Consider the following 12,870-nt stretch of genomic DNA (forward strand, 5'->3'; position numbering starts at 1 on the left):
GGCCGCGCCGCGCGCTGAGCACGGCCGCGAGCTGATTGGCAGAGAGGCTTGTCCGTCAGTGGCCGCGCCCCGCCCCGCCGCGGCGGTGCCTGCCCGGGGCTCGGCGCGCGGCGCTCGGCGCTCGGCGCGCGCACCGAGACCCGCCACCGGCACCGGGACCCGCCACCGGCGCCGCCCCCCCATCCCCCCCCCCCGCCCCCCCTCTGTCCCCCGCCCCCCGGCCGGGACCGGCACCGTCCGCACCGGGACCGGCACCGGGACCGCCCGCCCCGGTACCGGCCCCCGGGATCGCCGGCCCCGCCCGCCCTGCCCGGTACCGGGCCGCTGCCGGCCCCACCATGATGAAGTTTCGGTTCCGGCGGCAGGGCGCCGACCCGCATCGCGACCGTCTCCGGCACGATCTCTTCGCCTTCAGCAAGGTGCGCCCGGGGCGGGGGGGGGCGCGGCGGCGAACCCTCGGTGGTGGTGGGGGGAACGTCCACCGGGAGCTACCGGGGGTGTCGGGCAGAGCCCCGGGAGTGGGGTGCGGGCAGCCCCCCGGTGGTGCAGGCTCCGGCACCCCCTGGGCGGGATGCCGCCGCCGCCGGGGAGCAGCGCACGGGGCACCGCCCCCCCGGGGACCGGGGTACACCCCCGGGGGGGGGGGGGGGGTCGGCCGCGGTGGGGAGCAACGTACCGGGAATCCCCGGGGAGGGGACACCCCTGGTGGGGCGGGACCCCCGGGTGGGGGCGGGTACCGAGACCCCCAGGCTGGGGGGCTGCCCTCCTCCCCGGGGGTGCAGCGGACACCCCGCCTGAGGGGACACCCCCTCCGGCACCCGGGAGGCAGCCTGGGGCAGGATGCGACCCCCCCCACCGGCGCGTCATCCCCCTTCCCCAGCCCCCCTGGGGTGGGGGCTCCCCCGAGCACCCCGGTTCCTGCGCTGCCCCATGGCTCCCCCAGGCCTCGCTCACCGGCAGCGGCTTTTCGGGGCACCCCACGGCCCCCCGCCCCGTCTAGCCCCGCAGCATCCCCAGCTGTGTGCTCTGTTGGGGGGCTCAGCCCCAAACTCCCCTGGGGTGGGATATGGGGGGGGACAGACCCCCTACGTCAGCAGGAAAAGCTGTGGTGGTGACCCCCGGTGCTGGGGGCTTGGGGTCCCCTGGCACCCCAAAGCTGTGTCTCAGGGGGACAGAGGACATCGAAGGCCCAGAGCTTGGCTCCCCCCCCACCGGCACCAGGGAGGTTTCCCGCTCGGCCCCCCTCATGTGGCGTGGGCAGCCCCCCCGCCTTGTCAACCAGGGAGGGACCCCGCCAGCCCCGGGGTGCCGGACCCTTCCCTCGACACATTGGCAGGACGTGCTGTGCCGGTGGGTGCCCAGCCGGGGATCGGTGTGCCCCATCCCCGGAGCCCCATGGCATTGGGAAGATCCTCCAGCCCTGGCTGCGGGAGCAGGAGAACACCGGCACTGGCCCCTGGCTGAGCCCAGACCGTGTCCGTCCGTCCGTCCATCCTTCCGCAGCATCCTGGCACTGGCGTCAGGCGCTTGCTGTGGTGGGGACTGTGGGGTGCGCCGGAGGGACCGCTCCGGATCACCCCACAGCGGGGCCGGGTTGGGAGGTGTTGGGTTGCGCCGCGGTGGGGGGGGTCCCAGCCAGCACCCACCGCCTTGGCACAGCCCTGTTCCCCCCAAAACTCACCACTGTGGGTGAGGGTCTCACTGGGCTGCGAGGCTCAGCCCAGCCGGAGCCCCCCGATTTTGGGAAGGATGGTCCCATGGCCGGATCCTGCCCGAGCAGGCGCCCTGGGGGGTCTGCACCCAGAGGGCTGTCCTGGGGGGGGCTGGGGGAGTGGCCCCACTCTGGACGGCCCAGCGCTTGGGCTGCCGACTGCCCACCTGCCTCCCATTAACGGTTGTTTTTCCTCCCGAGCTCCAGATCTGCCTGGGATTTGCTGTAATTTGGCCGGGAGCGCTCCTTGGCCGGGCCGGCACAGCCTTCCGGATGCGGCTCTGCTGCCAGGCGGGAGGAAGGGCTGGGACCCGGGACCCCCATCTGGGGCTCGGGGTGCAGGGCAGCTGGGAGGGCGCTTTTGGAGGAGTGCTGGGGGGTCTTTTCCGGGGTCGTTGTATCGCTTCCCGGCCTAAAGCATCACCGGGATGTCCCTGTGCTGCTGCCGTCCCAGCTCCCGCCACCATCCTCCAGTGCGGCGTTCATCCTGGGGGTATTTCAGGGTGACCCTGCGTGGAGCTGTCACAATGACTGGGACACACAGACATCCGTTAATTCGCCCCCCCAAGCCAGGCTGGGACCCTCTGGGTGCTCTGGGGACGTTGTCATGCCCCTGAAGGTGTCCCTTCGGAGGGTGAGCGGGAGCCAGGGGGTGACGGTGGCTGTGCCGGCGGGTGTGAAAAGCTGCCCCGGTGCGCCTCGGCCGCCCCAGACAAAGGGAGCGGGTCAGGATCCGGCCAGTCTGGCTCCGGCGCCTCCGTATCATCTGATCCAGCCATCGCCTCTCAGCCAAGCTGCCCCCGGGGCCACTCCCCCGGGAGCCCCACGGTCCCCTCGCCGCGGGCCGGGGCGGCGGATGCCCCCCGCGTCCCCCCGCTGCCAGGCGGGCAGCCCCTCCCCAGCCAGCGAGCCCGGGCATGCCGTCGCCGGCCGGGACTTCCTTGGGAAGGTGCCCGCGGGCGGCACATGGCTCCAGAGGGGATGTCCCCGGCGCTGGCAGGTCCCGCTTGCCTGGTTCTGCCACCCGGCACTGCAGACCCCCGGGGATGTCATGGTGGGGGTCCCGCCTGCCTGTGGGGCTGAGCTGGACCCCGCTCACGCCTCCTGGGGCACCCGCACCTCGGGCAGGGGTTTAGGGTGGGGGGTCCCTTCCCCAAAGTGCTGGCCGGGGGGGCCTTGTGCAAGCTCAGACCTCCCCCGTCCTTCAGCATGGCTTTTGGGTTTGGTCCATCTTGGGGTGTCAGGTGGAAGTTGGGTGGGGAATTGTGTCCCCCCACCCCAAGGACACCCCTTGGTGGCACTGGGGGACAAGGCAGCGTCCTCATGCTCCTCCATCATGGGGATGAAGCTCAGGCTGGTGCCGGATGGGAACTGTGGATAGAGCCGTGGGGCAAAGAAGGGGTTTGGGGGGATCCAAGAGTGGGGGGTCCCGGCTCTGACCTGCGTGTCCCTGTGGCAGACGGTGGAGCACGGCTTCCCCAGCCAGCCCAGCGCCCTGACCTACGACCCCGTCCTGCGCGTGATGGCCATCGGCACCAAGGCGGGAGCCGTGAAGCTGTATCCTTTTCCCCCACTGAGGGCAGGAGGTAAGGACCCCCCCGCGCCCCCCCTGGCTGCCCCCATCCCGGAGGATGCCGGGAGACATGGCCGTGCCGGCGTCCGTCCATCCAGCTGGGCTGCAGCTGGGCTGGGAAGGGGGGGGCGGAGGAAACCCCCGCCTTGCCCGAAACACCAGGCGTGGGGGGGGTGCTTCCCAGTGTCACCTCCCTTATCCCGGGGCGGGGGGGCTCCTGGCCACCTTTGGGGGTGGCTGCCGGATCAACCGGGCGAGGGGCAGCAGGGCCTCTGGACGGCCTGACACTGGGGTGGGGGGCCCGGGGGTGGGGGGGGACACAACACGACACGACGACGCGGGGCCCGGCCGGGCTTTGTTGCCGGCAGCGTGCAGGGAGACTTCAGAGGGCTGCTGGCGGGCGGCCAGGGCTGGATGCGGCCCGCGCTCGGGGGGCCCCGTGCCGCAGGAATGTTGGGGGGGGGGGACGGGGACGTGCCGGGGGGGTGGATGCGGGGGTGGCTGCGCCCAGATCGGGGTTGGGGTCAGGGTTTGGGAGGCTGGGGGGCCGCCGCGCTCCTCCTCCTCCCCCCAGCCAGCGGCTCGCTGCCTCCGGAGCACAAAGATGGCGTTTTTTTTCTTTTTTTTTTTTTTTTTTTTTTTTTTTTTTTTAACTGCCAGTGCCAGCCCGGTCGCGATGTCGCTGGCCGCTCCGCTCGGCTGCCCCGCTGTGGGGTGCTGGCTCCAGCCACCCCTGGATCGAACCCCCTCTGGGGGCCGTGGAGCCACCGTGGCGGGGGGCTGTGGTGCCCTGTGCATCCTCTCCGGGGATGTTTTTGGGGTGGTACCCGGCTCGGGGCTGGCAGTGGGGTGGCACGGTCTTGCCCACGGCACTGCAGCTGGTGGCCATCCCGCCCCGCTCCGGCTGCCACCCAGAAGATGCTTCTGGAGGTTCAGGGTGCCGGGGAAGCTGGGGCCGGGCGAGGCGGCAGCCGGAGCTGGCCTGACTGGTGCTACTGGTTAGTGGGGGCACCCATGGGTGCTCCCTGGCTGGGCTGGGTGGATCTGGCTGCAGACAGCCCGGCATCGAGGGGCGCCGCAGCCTGGGGGATGCCCTGGGGCAGCTGGGGGTCCCTGGGCTTGGCGGTGAGCTGCTACCACCGGCGTTCCCCGGCCACCGAGAGCTGCCTGTCTTTAGGCCAGCGGCACCATTGGGTGGGGAAAGCCCCCAGGAGGGGTAAGGACGGGTGGCATCCCCCGTCCCTGCAGCACCCAGACCCCCCCTGCGTGCTCCCCCTCGCCTGCCCCGTGCTCTGGCCTCCCCGAAGCCTCTGCGGCTCTGGCCTGGCTCTGCCGGCTCGGCACAGGCTCGGCTGTGCCCAGCGCTGCCAGACAGCTCCTGCCTGTCGGTCCAGGCAGAGCCGCCGGGCCAGTTCTCCACGCCGAGGGCACCGGGGGGGGGCGGCCGGGGGCAAGGACCACAGGGGCTGGTGGATGGAAGCCCCCGGCACACGGTGTGTGCCGAGCTGTGGCTGCGTTGTGCACCGTCGATGCCGAGCTGGAGGAAGGAGCTCGTTGGGACCGGGGGGTGTCGGGGAGGCGCTGGGTCAGTGTGCACTGTGCGGTGCTGGAGCTGCCGCCCGGGTCCTGCCCCGGTTCCTGCTGAGCGGCGTTACCGGTGGAGGAGCCGGGACCAGTCGGGTGAGTGCGGCTGTGCCGGCGCATGCCGAACCCCACCCTGCTGCCGGTGCCTCTGCACGGCCACAGCCCTGCAGCTGAGGAAGAAGAGGGTGGCAGAGGGCAGGAGCCGGCCTGGCCCTCGCACACCCACCCCAGCCACGCGCCGGCTGCGTCCTGACCTGGGGCATCCCGGTTGGAAGTGCTTGCTGGATCCCAGCCAGCCCGGGGGACCGTGGTACTGAGCCCTGGCTCTGGGATGCTCAGCCCTGTCTCGCCCTGGGGACGTGGGACGGGGCTAAACTGGACCCTGCTTGCAGAACTGTGACCTGAGGAGGGAGGGGGGGAATTTGGACGGGGGGGTCCTGGGCATTCTCTACCTTTGTTGCTTCTTTGACGGCCCCCCGCCCAGATACGGCGCGCCAGGCGTGGAGCTGACGGGCTTACACAAGGAGACGGCCACTGTCACCCAGCTGCACTTCCTCCCCGGCCAGGTAGGTGGGTGTCCCTGTGGGGCCCAGGAGCAGCCCCCCCAGCCCCCCACCCACCCTGCCGTGTCTGTTCCCCCCAGGGCTGGCTCCTCTCCCTGCTGGATGACAACACGCTGCACCTTTGGGAGGTCTGCCAGAAGGATGGCTGCTCCCACCTGGAAGAGACCCGCAGCTTCGGCCTCCCGGGACGCCCAGGGTCCGACAGCGCTAAGTACTTGCCTGGGGGGGCGGTCCTCAGCCGCTCCCCACGTTGGGGCTGCGGCCGGGAGTGATACCGCTGCCGGCTGGGAACCGAGCGTGGGAGCAGCCGTCCCCACTTAGGGCGGGATGGCAGCCAAGGTCCCCTTGGTGGCAGTGGTTTCCTTGCTGGGATGCTCCTCCAGTCCTGACTGGATCCCTGACTGGGATGCTGCGGCGGCAGGGGGGGGGCAACGCAGCCCTGGGCTTTTTATAGGTGCTGGCAGGTCCCCTAGGGGTGATTAATGGCTCTAATTGCTGTTAGTGCTGAGGCTGTCCCCGTCCTCCTGGTCCGATGGGGATACAGTGTCAGGGCAGGGGAGGTTTGGGCTCTCTCTGGTGCGCCCTCAGACCCAGCATGGGGCTGACGCAGCCCCCCGCTCCCCCCCTCCAGCTGCTCCCCCGGCATCACGCGGGTGACGGTGGTCCTGCCAACGTCTGCTGGCACGGTGGCCTGCCTGGGCACCGAGGGCGGCGCAGTGTATTTCCTCTCCCTGCCCACCCTGGTGCTGCTGGAGGACAAAACCCTCTTCCCGGACGAGATCCTGCAGAGGTGAGCCCCGCCAGCCCCGCGCCCCGTCCCCACCACTCCCAGCCCCCCCCTCACCCCCCTGTCTGTGTGTCGCCCTGCAGTGTCCCCGATGACTACCGCTGCGGGAAGGCGCTGGGGCCAGTGGAGTCCATCCAGGAGCACCCACGCGACAGCAGTCGGCTCCTCATCGGGTACAGCCGGGGGCTGGTGGTCCTCTGGGAGCAGAGCACGCGCGCCGTCCAGCACCTCTTCCTGGGGAACCAGGTACCGGGGCTGGCGGGGGGCTGGTGGGGCTGTGGCCTCCTGTGTGTTCCCCCCCATCCCGTCCTGGGTATCGAGCCCCTCTCCGTGTGCCCCCGCAGCAGCTTGAGAGCCTGGCCTGGGAGCAGAGCGGGAAGAGCATCGTCAGCTCCCACAGCGACGGCGGGTACATGGTGTGGGCGGTGAACGGTGCCGGCCAGAAGACCCAGCAGCCCGTCATGTCCACCATCCCCTACGGTATGGGGGAAAATCGCAGGGTTGGGGGCTGATCCGCTCCATCCCGGTGCCGGTGCTGCAACCGCAGGGCTGATATTTCTGTTTCAGGTCCGTTCCCTTGCAAAGCCATCAGCAAAATTCTCTGGCGGACCTGTGAGTCAGGGTATGTCCCCCGTACGGGCTGGGCTGGTGATGGGCACAGGGGCTGGGGGGGACCTGGGCTGTGGGGAAGGTGGGTCTGAGGTCTGATGGAGGCTGCTTCACCCCCCGCCCCCAGGAACCCCTTCATCATCTTCAGTGGGGGAATGCCACGGGCCAGCTATGGCGACCGGCACTGCGTCAGCGTGCTGCAGGGCCAGACCCTGGCCACGCTTGACTTCACCTCCCGCGTCATCGACTTCTTCACCGTGCAGAGCGCTGAGGTGGCCGAGGGAGGTACGTCCCACCGGGGCAGCACTGGGAAGGGGGTTGTGGTGGGGGGTTTCCACTAGTAGCAGCCATTTCCCCCCTCCCCAGGCTTTGAGAACCCCCGTGCCCTGGTGGTGCTGGTGGAGGAAGAGCTGGTGGCCATCGACCTCCAGACTCCGGGCTGGCCCACCATCCCTGCCCCGTACCTGGCGCCGCTCCACTCCTCTGCCATCACCTGCTCCTGCCATGTTTCCAATGTGCCCCTCAAGCTCTGGGAGAGGATCATCAGCGCCGGCGAGCAGCAGAGCCCCCGGCTCTCCTCCGCGGTGAGTGGCAGAGGGGGGGAAATCTGGGGTCCCCAAGCCCCCCAGGATGGGCTGGCGGAGGGGTGACCCTTGCTCCTGCTCTCCATGGGTGGGCTCGATCCCTTCCTCCATCCCTCCCTCCAGGCTTGGCCCATCGATGGGGGGAAGAACCTGGCCCAGGAGCCCACGCAGAGGGGGCTTCTCCTCACCGGGTGAGTGGCCTGGCAGTGGGGAGGGGGGCCTGGGAAACCCAAAATGTGCTGGAGGGTGGTGGGACACGCATCCCCAACTCCTTCCTGCAGTCAGGGAGTGGGATGGGGTGGTGGTGGGGCAGGAGTGTGTCACCGGCTGTGTTGTCCCCTGCTTCTGGCACGGTGGCTGCCAGCACACAGGCGGCTCTTGTTAGCCAGGCAGATGTCAGGGCCCTGTGCTAACAGAGCCTCCCCATGTCGCCCCCCCGGGCCAGGCACGAGGATGGCACGGTGCGGTTCTGGGATGCTTCGGGGGTCTCCCTGAAGCCCCTCTACAAGCTGGGCACCGCCAGCATCTTCCAGACGGACTGTGAGCACAACGACAGCCTCAACCAGGCGGGTGAGGAGGAGTGGCCGCCTTTCCGCAAGGTGAGGTCCCTGGGGCGGGGGGGACACTGCTGCGAACCCCGGCACCCCCCTGCCTCCACCAGCAGCGGGGAGGGGACAAGCCCAGAGGCGGGCATGGAGGAGCACCCGCCAAAGCCATCCCAGCTGCACCCTGGGGACGTGTCCCCCGGCTCGGGGCACAGCTGCCGTGTGATGCCCCGTGGGGACACAAGGGCTGCTTGTTCCTCATGCCCCGTCTCATGGGTCTGCCCCAGCGTCGGGGGGGAGCTGGGGGACGCGTGGGGACAGACCTTTCCCGGGCGTGATGCCCGGAGGAGCCCGTGTGCCACAGCTGGTACCCGCCAGCTGGTGGCGGGGGCGGGGGGGGACATGGGGGTGCACTGGGGAGCTGCCTTGCAGCTGTATGAAGGTGCCTGCCCCTCCCCGTCCCTCCCGCAGGTGGGCTGCTTTGATCCCTACAGCGATGACCCGCGCCTGGGTGTGCAGAAGATCGCTCTCTGCAAGTACACGGCCAAGATGGTGGTGGCCGGCACGGCAGGGCAGGTAGGGCAGCAGGGGACAGAGCCGGGGCTGCCGGGCACCTCTTGGCTCCCCCATCAAGGACACGTGGCAGGAAGGGGGCTTCAGACCCTGAAGACCCCCACGTCTGTCCACGAAGGGCTTCTGCTCTCAGAGTTTTGCCCCTGGCTTGCAGCAGGGTGGCTGTCCCGGGGGGCTGGCAGGCATCCCCCACCGTCTGCGCTTCTCCCCTACAGGTGCTGGTGATGGAGCTGAGCGACGAGAAGTCGGAGCACGCGGTCAGCGTGGCCACGGTGGACCTGCTGCAGGACCGCGAGGGCTTCACCTGGAAGGGCCACGACCGGCTGGCCCCCAGGAACGGGCCCCTGCCCTTCGCCCCTGGCTTCCAGCCCAGCGTGCTGGTGCAGTGCGTGCCCCCTGCCGCTGTCACCGCCGTCACCCTCCACTCTGAGTGGAACCTTGTGGCCTTCGGCACCAGCCATGGCTTCGGACTCTTCGACTATTACCGGCGGAACCCCGTGCTGGCCAGGTATGGGGGGGATCTCGGTGCTGGGGACCGCATCCCCCCTGGAACGACGTGGCAGGGGTCCGGGCGCTGAGCAGCATCGGTGCCCGCAGGTGTACGCTGCACCCCAATGACTCGCTGGCCATGGAGGGGCCCCTGTCCCGTGTGAAGTCCCTCAAGAAGTCCCTGCGGCAGTCCTTCCGCCGCATCCGCAAGAGCCGGGTGTCAGGCAAGAAGAGGCTCAACAGCAGCAGCCCCTCCAGCAAGGTGGGCAGCGAGCGGGGCCGCCATGGCTGCTCCTCGTCCCTGCTGGGCAGGGGGTGACCCCCGTGTCCCCGTCCCCAGGTGCAGGAGGCCAACGCGCAGCTGGCCGAGCAGGCGGGACCCCCCGAGGTGGAGATGACACCCGTGCAGCGGCGGATCGAGCCCCGCTCGGCTGACGACTCGCTCTCAGGGGTGGTGCGGTGCCTCTACTTCGCTGACACCTTCCTACGAGATGGTAGGACTCCCCCCTTCCTGGAAAAAGCCCCCGAGCTGGGCCTGGCTGGTGCCACACTGTGAGGCTGGGGCTCTGACACTTCTCCAATCCCCGCAGCCGCCCACCATGGCCCCACGATGTGGGCAGGGACCAACTCTGGCTCAGTGTTCGCCTATGCCCTGGAGGTGCCATCGCAGGAGAAGTTTTCAGAGCGGGCAGTGGAGGCGGTGCTGGGGAAGGAGATCCAGCTGATGCACCGGGCGCCGGTGGTGGCCATTGCGGTGCTGGATGGGCGGGGGAACCCCCTCCCCGAGCCCTACGAGGTCTCACGGGACCTGGCCAAGGCCCCTGACATGCAGGGCAGCCACTCCATGCTCATCTCCTCCGAGGAGCAATTCAAGGTGAGCGTGGGGCTTGGAGTCCTGGTGTGGTGGGGCTGGGACGCACCACCTGCAACGTGTCTCATGTCCTCTCTGGGTGTCCCCATCACCCTGGGCAGAGGGATGGAGACGACCGTCCAGGGGCACTCCTATGCCTGTTCCCAGGGTAGTGGCTCCGAGGGAAAGGGGCTGCCCTTTGCCAAGGGCTTCTGTGGTGGGATGCTGCTCGAGTGCCACCCCGTTATCCCCTGGCACCTGCATCCTCTTGCCCATCCCCAGGTCTTCACGCTGCCGAAAGTGAGCGCCAAGACCAAGTTCAAGCTGACAGCACACGAGGGCTGCCGGGTGCGGAAGGTGGCCCTGGTGAGCCTGGCCAGCGCCGGCTCCGAGGAGCGGCTGGAGAACTGTCTGGCGTGTCTCACCAACCTGGGTGACATCCACATCTTCACCGTGCCCAGCCTGCGGCCCCAGGTCCACTACGGCTGCATCCGCAAGGAGGACATTAGCGGCATCGCCTCCTGTGTCTTCACCAAGCACGGCCAGGGTGAGGACACCAACCCTGCGCTGGGGGTGATGTCCCTTGTAGATGGGACATCATCTCTGGCTGGAGCCCCGCGGGGGTCCCTAAGGATCTTTGTTGTCCCCTCCTTCTAGGTTTCTACCTAATTTCGCCATCTGAGTTCGAGCGCTTCTCGCTGAGTGCCAGGAACGTGACAGAGCCGCTGTGCCGGCTGGAGGTCGCCCGGCTCCAGGACACCTCCTGCCTCAGGTGGGATGTGCCCCGGGGATGTGGGAGCTTTGCTATGGCAGCACCCGCCCCGTTGCACCGGCTCCGGCAGTAACTTCTCCCCATGTTTCCTTCCAGCAACAGCTTGATGGCGACGCCGAAGCTGCCGCAGGCGAATGGCACCCACGTCCCGTGCAGCCCTGAGGGCCGATGCTCCCCCACCGACAGCGACCGTGAGCAATCACTCTGTCCCCATCATGTGCACTGCGTCCCTGTGGGCCCTGCTCTGGGATGGCCTCGTGTTGTGGCTGTCCCAAAACCTTCCCATCCCCGTGGCTCCCCAGGGTCCCCCGAGGAGCACCCGGCTGCCTCCTCGCCTGGCACCATCGATTCCCCCAACAGCAGCATGGAGAACCCACTGGACACCACCGGGGATATCACCGTGGAGGAAGTGAAGGATTTCCTGGCGTGAGTTGGGGGGGAAATGGTGTAAGCAGTGCTCGTGGCCCTTGCCGCTGGCACCGAGGAGCTGCGGCGGTGCCCCCGGCTGCCTCTTATCCGGCTCTGCTCCAGGTCCTCGGAGGAAGCGGAGAGGAACCTGAGGAACGCCAGCGAGGACGAGGCACGGCCCACGGGGATCCTCATCAAGTGAGGTGTGTGAGGGGCTGGTGGTCCCCAGGGTGGGCACGGGGGTGGGTGGCCCTGTGCCGCGGCGGGGACATGGCTCCGGCTGCAAACCTTGGGGTGCCACGGGCTTCGGAGCTGTGACCCCCGTGCAGTGCCGCAGCATCCCCATCCGTCATGGGACAATGGGACTGTGGTCGCTGGCGCTTGTAGAGGGGTGGGGAGCAGGGGGGTACCATGTCCTGGAGCCCCACCAGGTCCCCTTCTCAGGGTCTGCGTCACCCGCAGGCATCACCGGCCTCCCCGGCCCATCTCAGTGCTCGGATTCCCGGGATGCGTGACTCGACTGGACCCCCCCGTGCCCTCTCCCTGCGTAACGTAGACTCGCCTCTTCTCTAACATCCGCGCCGGCCGCCGCTGCACCCCGGCTCTGGCACGCTCCCCCCACGCCTCCCTGCCCGGCCGCCCACCCCGGCCACCCCCCACCGGCCCCGAGCCGGGGTCGTGGTGCACAAACTCTTCCCGGGGAAGATAATTTCGTTTTTTATACACGGTTGAGTGTCACTGTCCCCGGCTCCAGAGCCCACTTCCCGGGGGATGCTGCTGCTTCCCTGGCTCCATGGGGAGGGCTGGGGCTTGCGGACCCTTCTCATCCCCCCTGGTTTTGGTCCCTTGGGGAGGTGGGGGGCCGGGAGCCCCTGGGCACGGCGCCCCCCAGTACCCTGGTCTGTGTTTACATGCCCGGCTCCCTGCAGTTTACAGCCCCGTCCCCTGCCTGCCGGGAGGCTCCGGCTGCTGCCTGGGGACTGTCCCCTTCCCGGGGGAGCCCAGCGTGGACCCCCTGGCTTCCAGGTGGTCACTGGAGGGCTTGAGCAGCCTGGAGGGGGGGGGGGTCACAGGTGGCCTTTTTCTCTTGGTGGCTTCTCCAAGGGCTATTCTCCAGGTTGGGCTCCGTGCCTGCTGCTCCTTTCTGACACTAATTCCTGCCACGGGTGGGTTTGGGATGGGATCGCACTGCAGGGGACACACCAGTTCCTGGCCCTAGTCCATGCTGGTGCTGAGGGCAGGTGGGGAACACAGATGGGGCATGGAGTGGCCCCATCCTGGGGGGTCTCATTGTGCCAAATCCCCTCCCCAGGCTCCCCAGCTTGGCCTCATCCTCACAGGGGGCTGCGGTGACACTGGCTCTGTCCCCCAGGGGCTGTCCCCGTGTGGCTCTGGGGCTCAGCCTGGTACCTGTCCCTCTCCTTTTGGGGTCCTGGGGCCGTTTTGGACACACCCCCCTCCCCCCGCCCAGCCCTGGGCTCTCTTACGGTACGTGTGTGGCTGGGGGGGGGGAGCCGGGCAAGGCAGCGGTGCCCTGGGCTCCATCGCTGCCTGACGGGGCCGGGGCTGTAGCGTCCCTGGTAGAACCCCCCCCGACCTCATCTTTTTTTTTTTTTTTTTTTGGTAAGATGAATTTAGCATTGTTTAGTTATTAAAAATACTGGTTTTTAATATTGAAAATAAAGCATTTAATAGCAACTGCCCAGGCTGCAGGTGTTTGAGGAGCTGGGTGGATGCGGGACCCCCCCCCCGCCTCCCCGAGCCACAGCGGGGCAGGATTGGGGTTGGGACCCTGCTTGGGAGTCAGATGGGTGCAGTCAGA

At 68.7% G+C, this 12,870-nt stretch overlaps 1 protein-coding gene across 4 annotated transcripts; it reads left to right on the forward strand.

The window, feature by feature from the left end:
* Nucleotides 1–215: 215 nt before the first annotated feature.
* Nucleotides 216–12,862, forward strand: LLGL1 (LLGL scribble cell polarity complex component 1). 4 transcript variants are annotated; one of them, XM_054210781.1, is made up of 23 exons: nucleotides 216–419; nucleotides 3,171–3,268; nucleotides 5,353–5,434; nucleotides 5,512–5,642; nucleotides 6,063–6,221; nucleotides 6,302–6,464; nucleotides 6,563–6,698; nucleotides 6,786–6,840; nucleotides 6,955–7,112; nucleotides 7,194–7,411; nucleotides 7,535–7,602; nucleotides 7,857–8,010; nucleotides 8,428–8,532; nucleotides 8,745–9,037; nucleotides 9,127–9,280; nucleotides 9,359–9,512; nucleotides 9,609–9,892; nucleotides 10,151–10,415; nucleotides 10,526–10,640; nucleotides 10,737–10,831; nucleotides 10,943–11,066; nucleotides 11,172–11,251; nucleotides 11,493–12,862. In XM_054210781.1, the coding sequence occupies exons 1-22, from the start codon at nucleotides 339–341 to the stop codon at nucleotides 11,248–11,250; spliced, it is 3,171 nt and encodes a 1,056-aa protein (XP_054066756.1). In that variant the 5' UTR covers nucleotides 216–338; the 3' UTR covers nucleotide 11,251; nucleotides 11,493–12,862. The 4 variants fall into 4 exon arrangements, with proteins under 4 accessions (XP_054066756.1, XP_054066755.1, XP_054066757.1 ...); XM_054210780.1 differs by having other exon boundaries at nucleotides 11,511–12,862; XM_054210782.1 differs by having other exon boundaries at nucleotides 11,540–12,862.
* Nucleotides 12,863–12,870: the final 8 nt, after the last annotated feature.

Source organism: Rissa tridactyla, chromosome 8 (assembly GCF_028500815.1).
Source record: "Rissa tridactyla isolate bRisTri1 chromosome 8, bRisTri1.patW.cur.20221130, whole genome shotgun sequence".
NCBI classification, from domain to species: domain Eukaryota; kingdom Metazoa; phylum Chordata; class Aves; order Charadriiformes; family Laridae; genus Rissa; species Rissa tridactyla.

Coding starts and splice junctions, on each gene's coding strand:
- LLGL1 (XM_054210781.1), top strand. CDS start 339: ATGATGAAGTTTCGGTTCCGGCGGCAGGGCGCCGACCCGCATCGCGAC. Junction 5,435..5,511: donor TGCACTTCCTCCCCGGCCAG/GTAGGTGGGTGT, acceptor TGTTCCCCCCAG/GGCTGGCTCCTCTCCCTGCT. Junction 9,038..9,126: donor CGGAACCCCGTGCTGGCCAG/GTATGGGGGGGA, acceptor CGGTGCCCGCAG/GTGTACGCTGCACCCCAATG.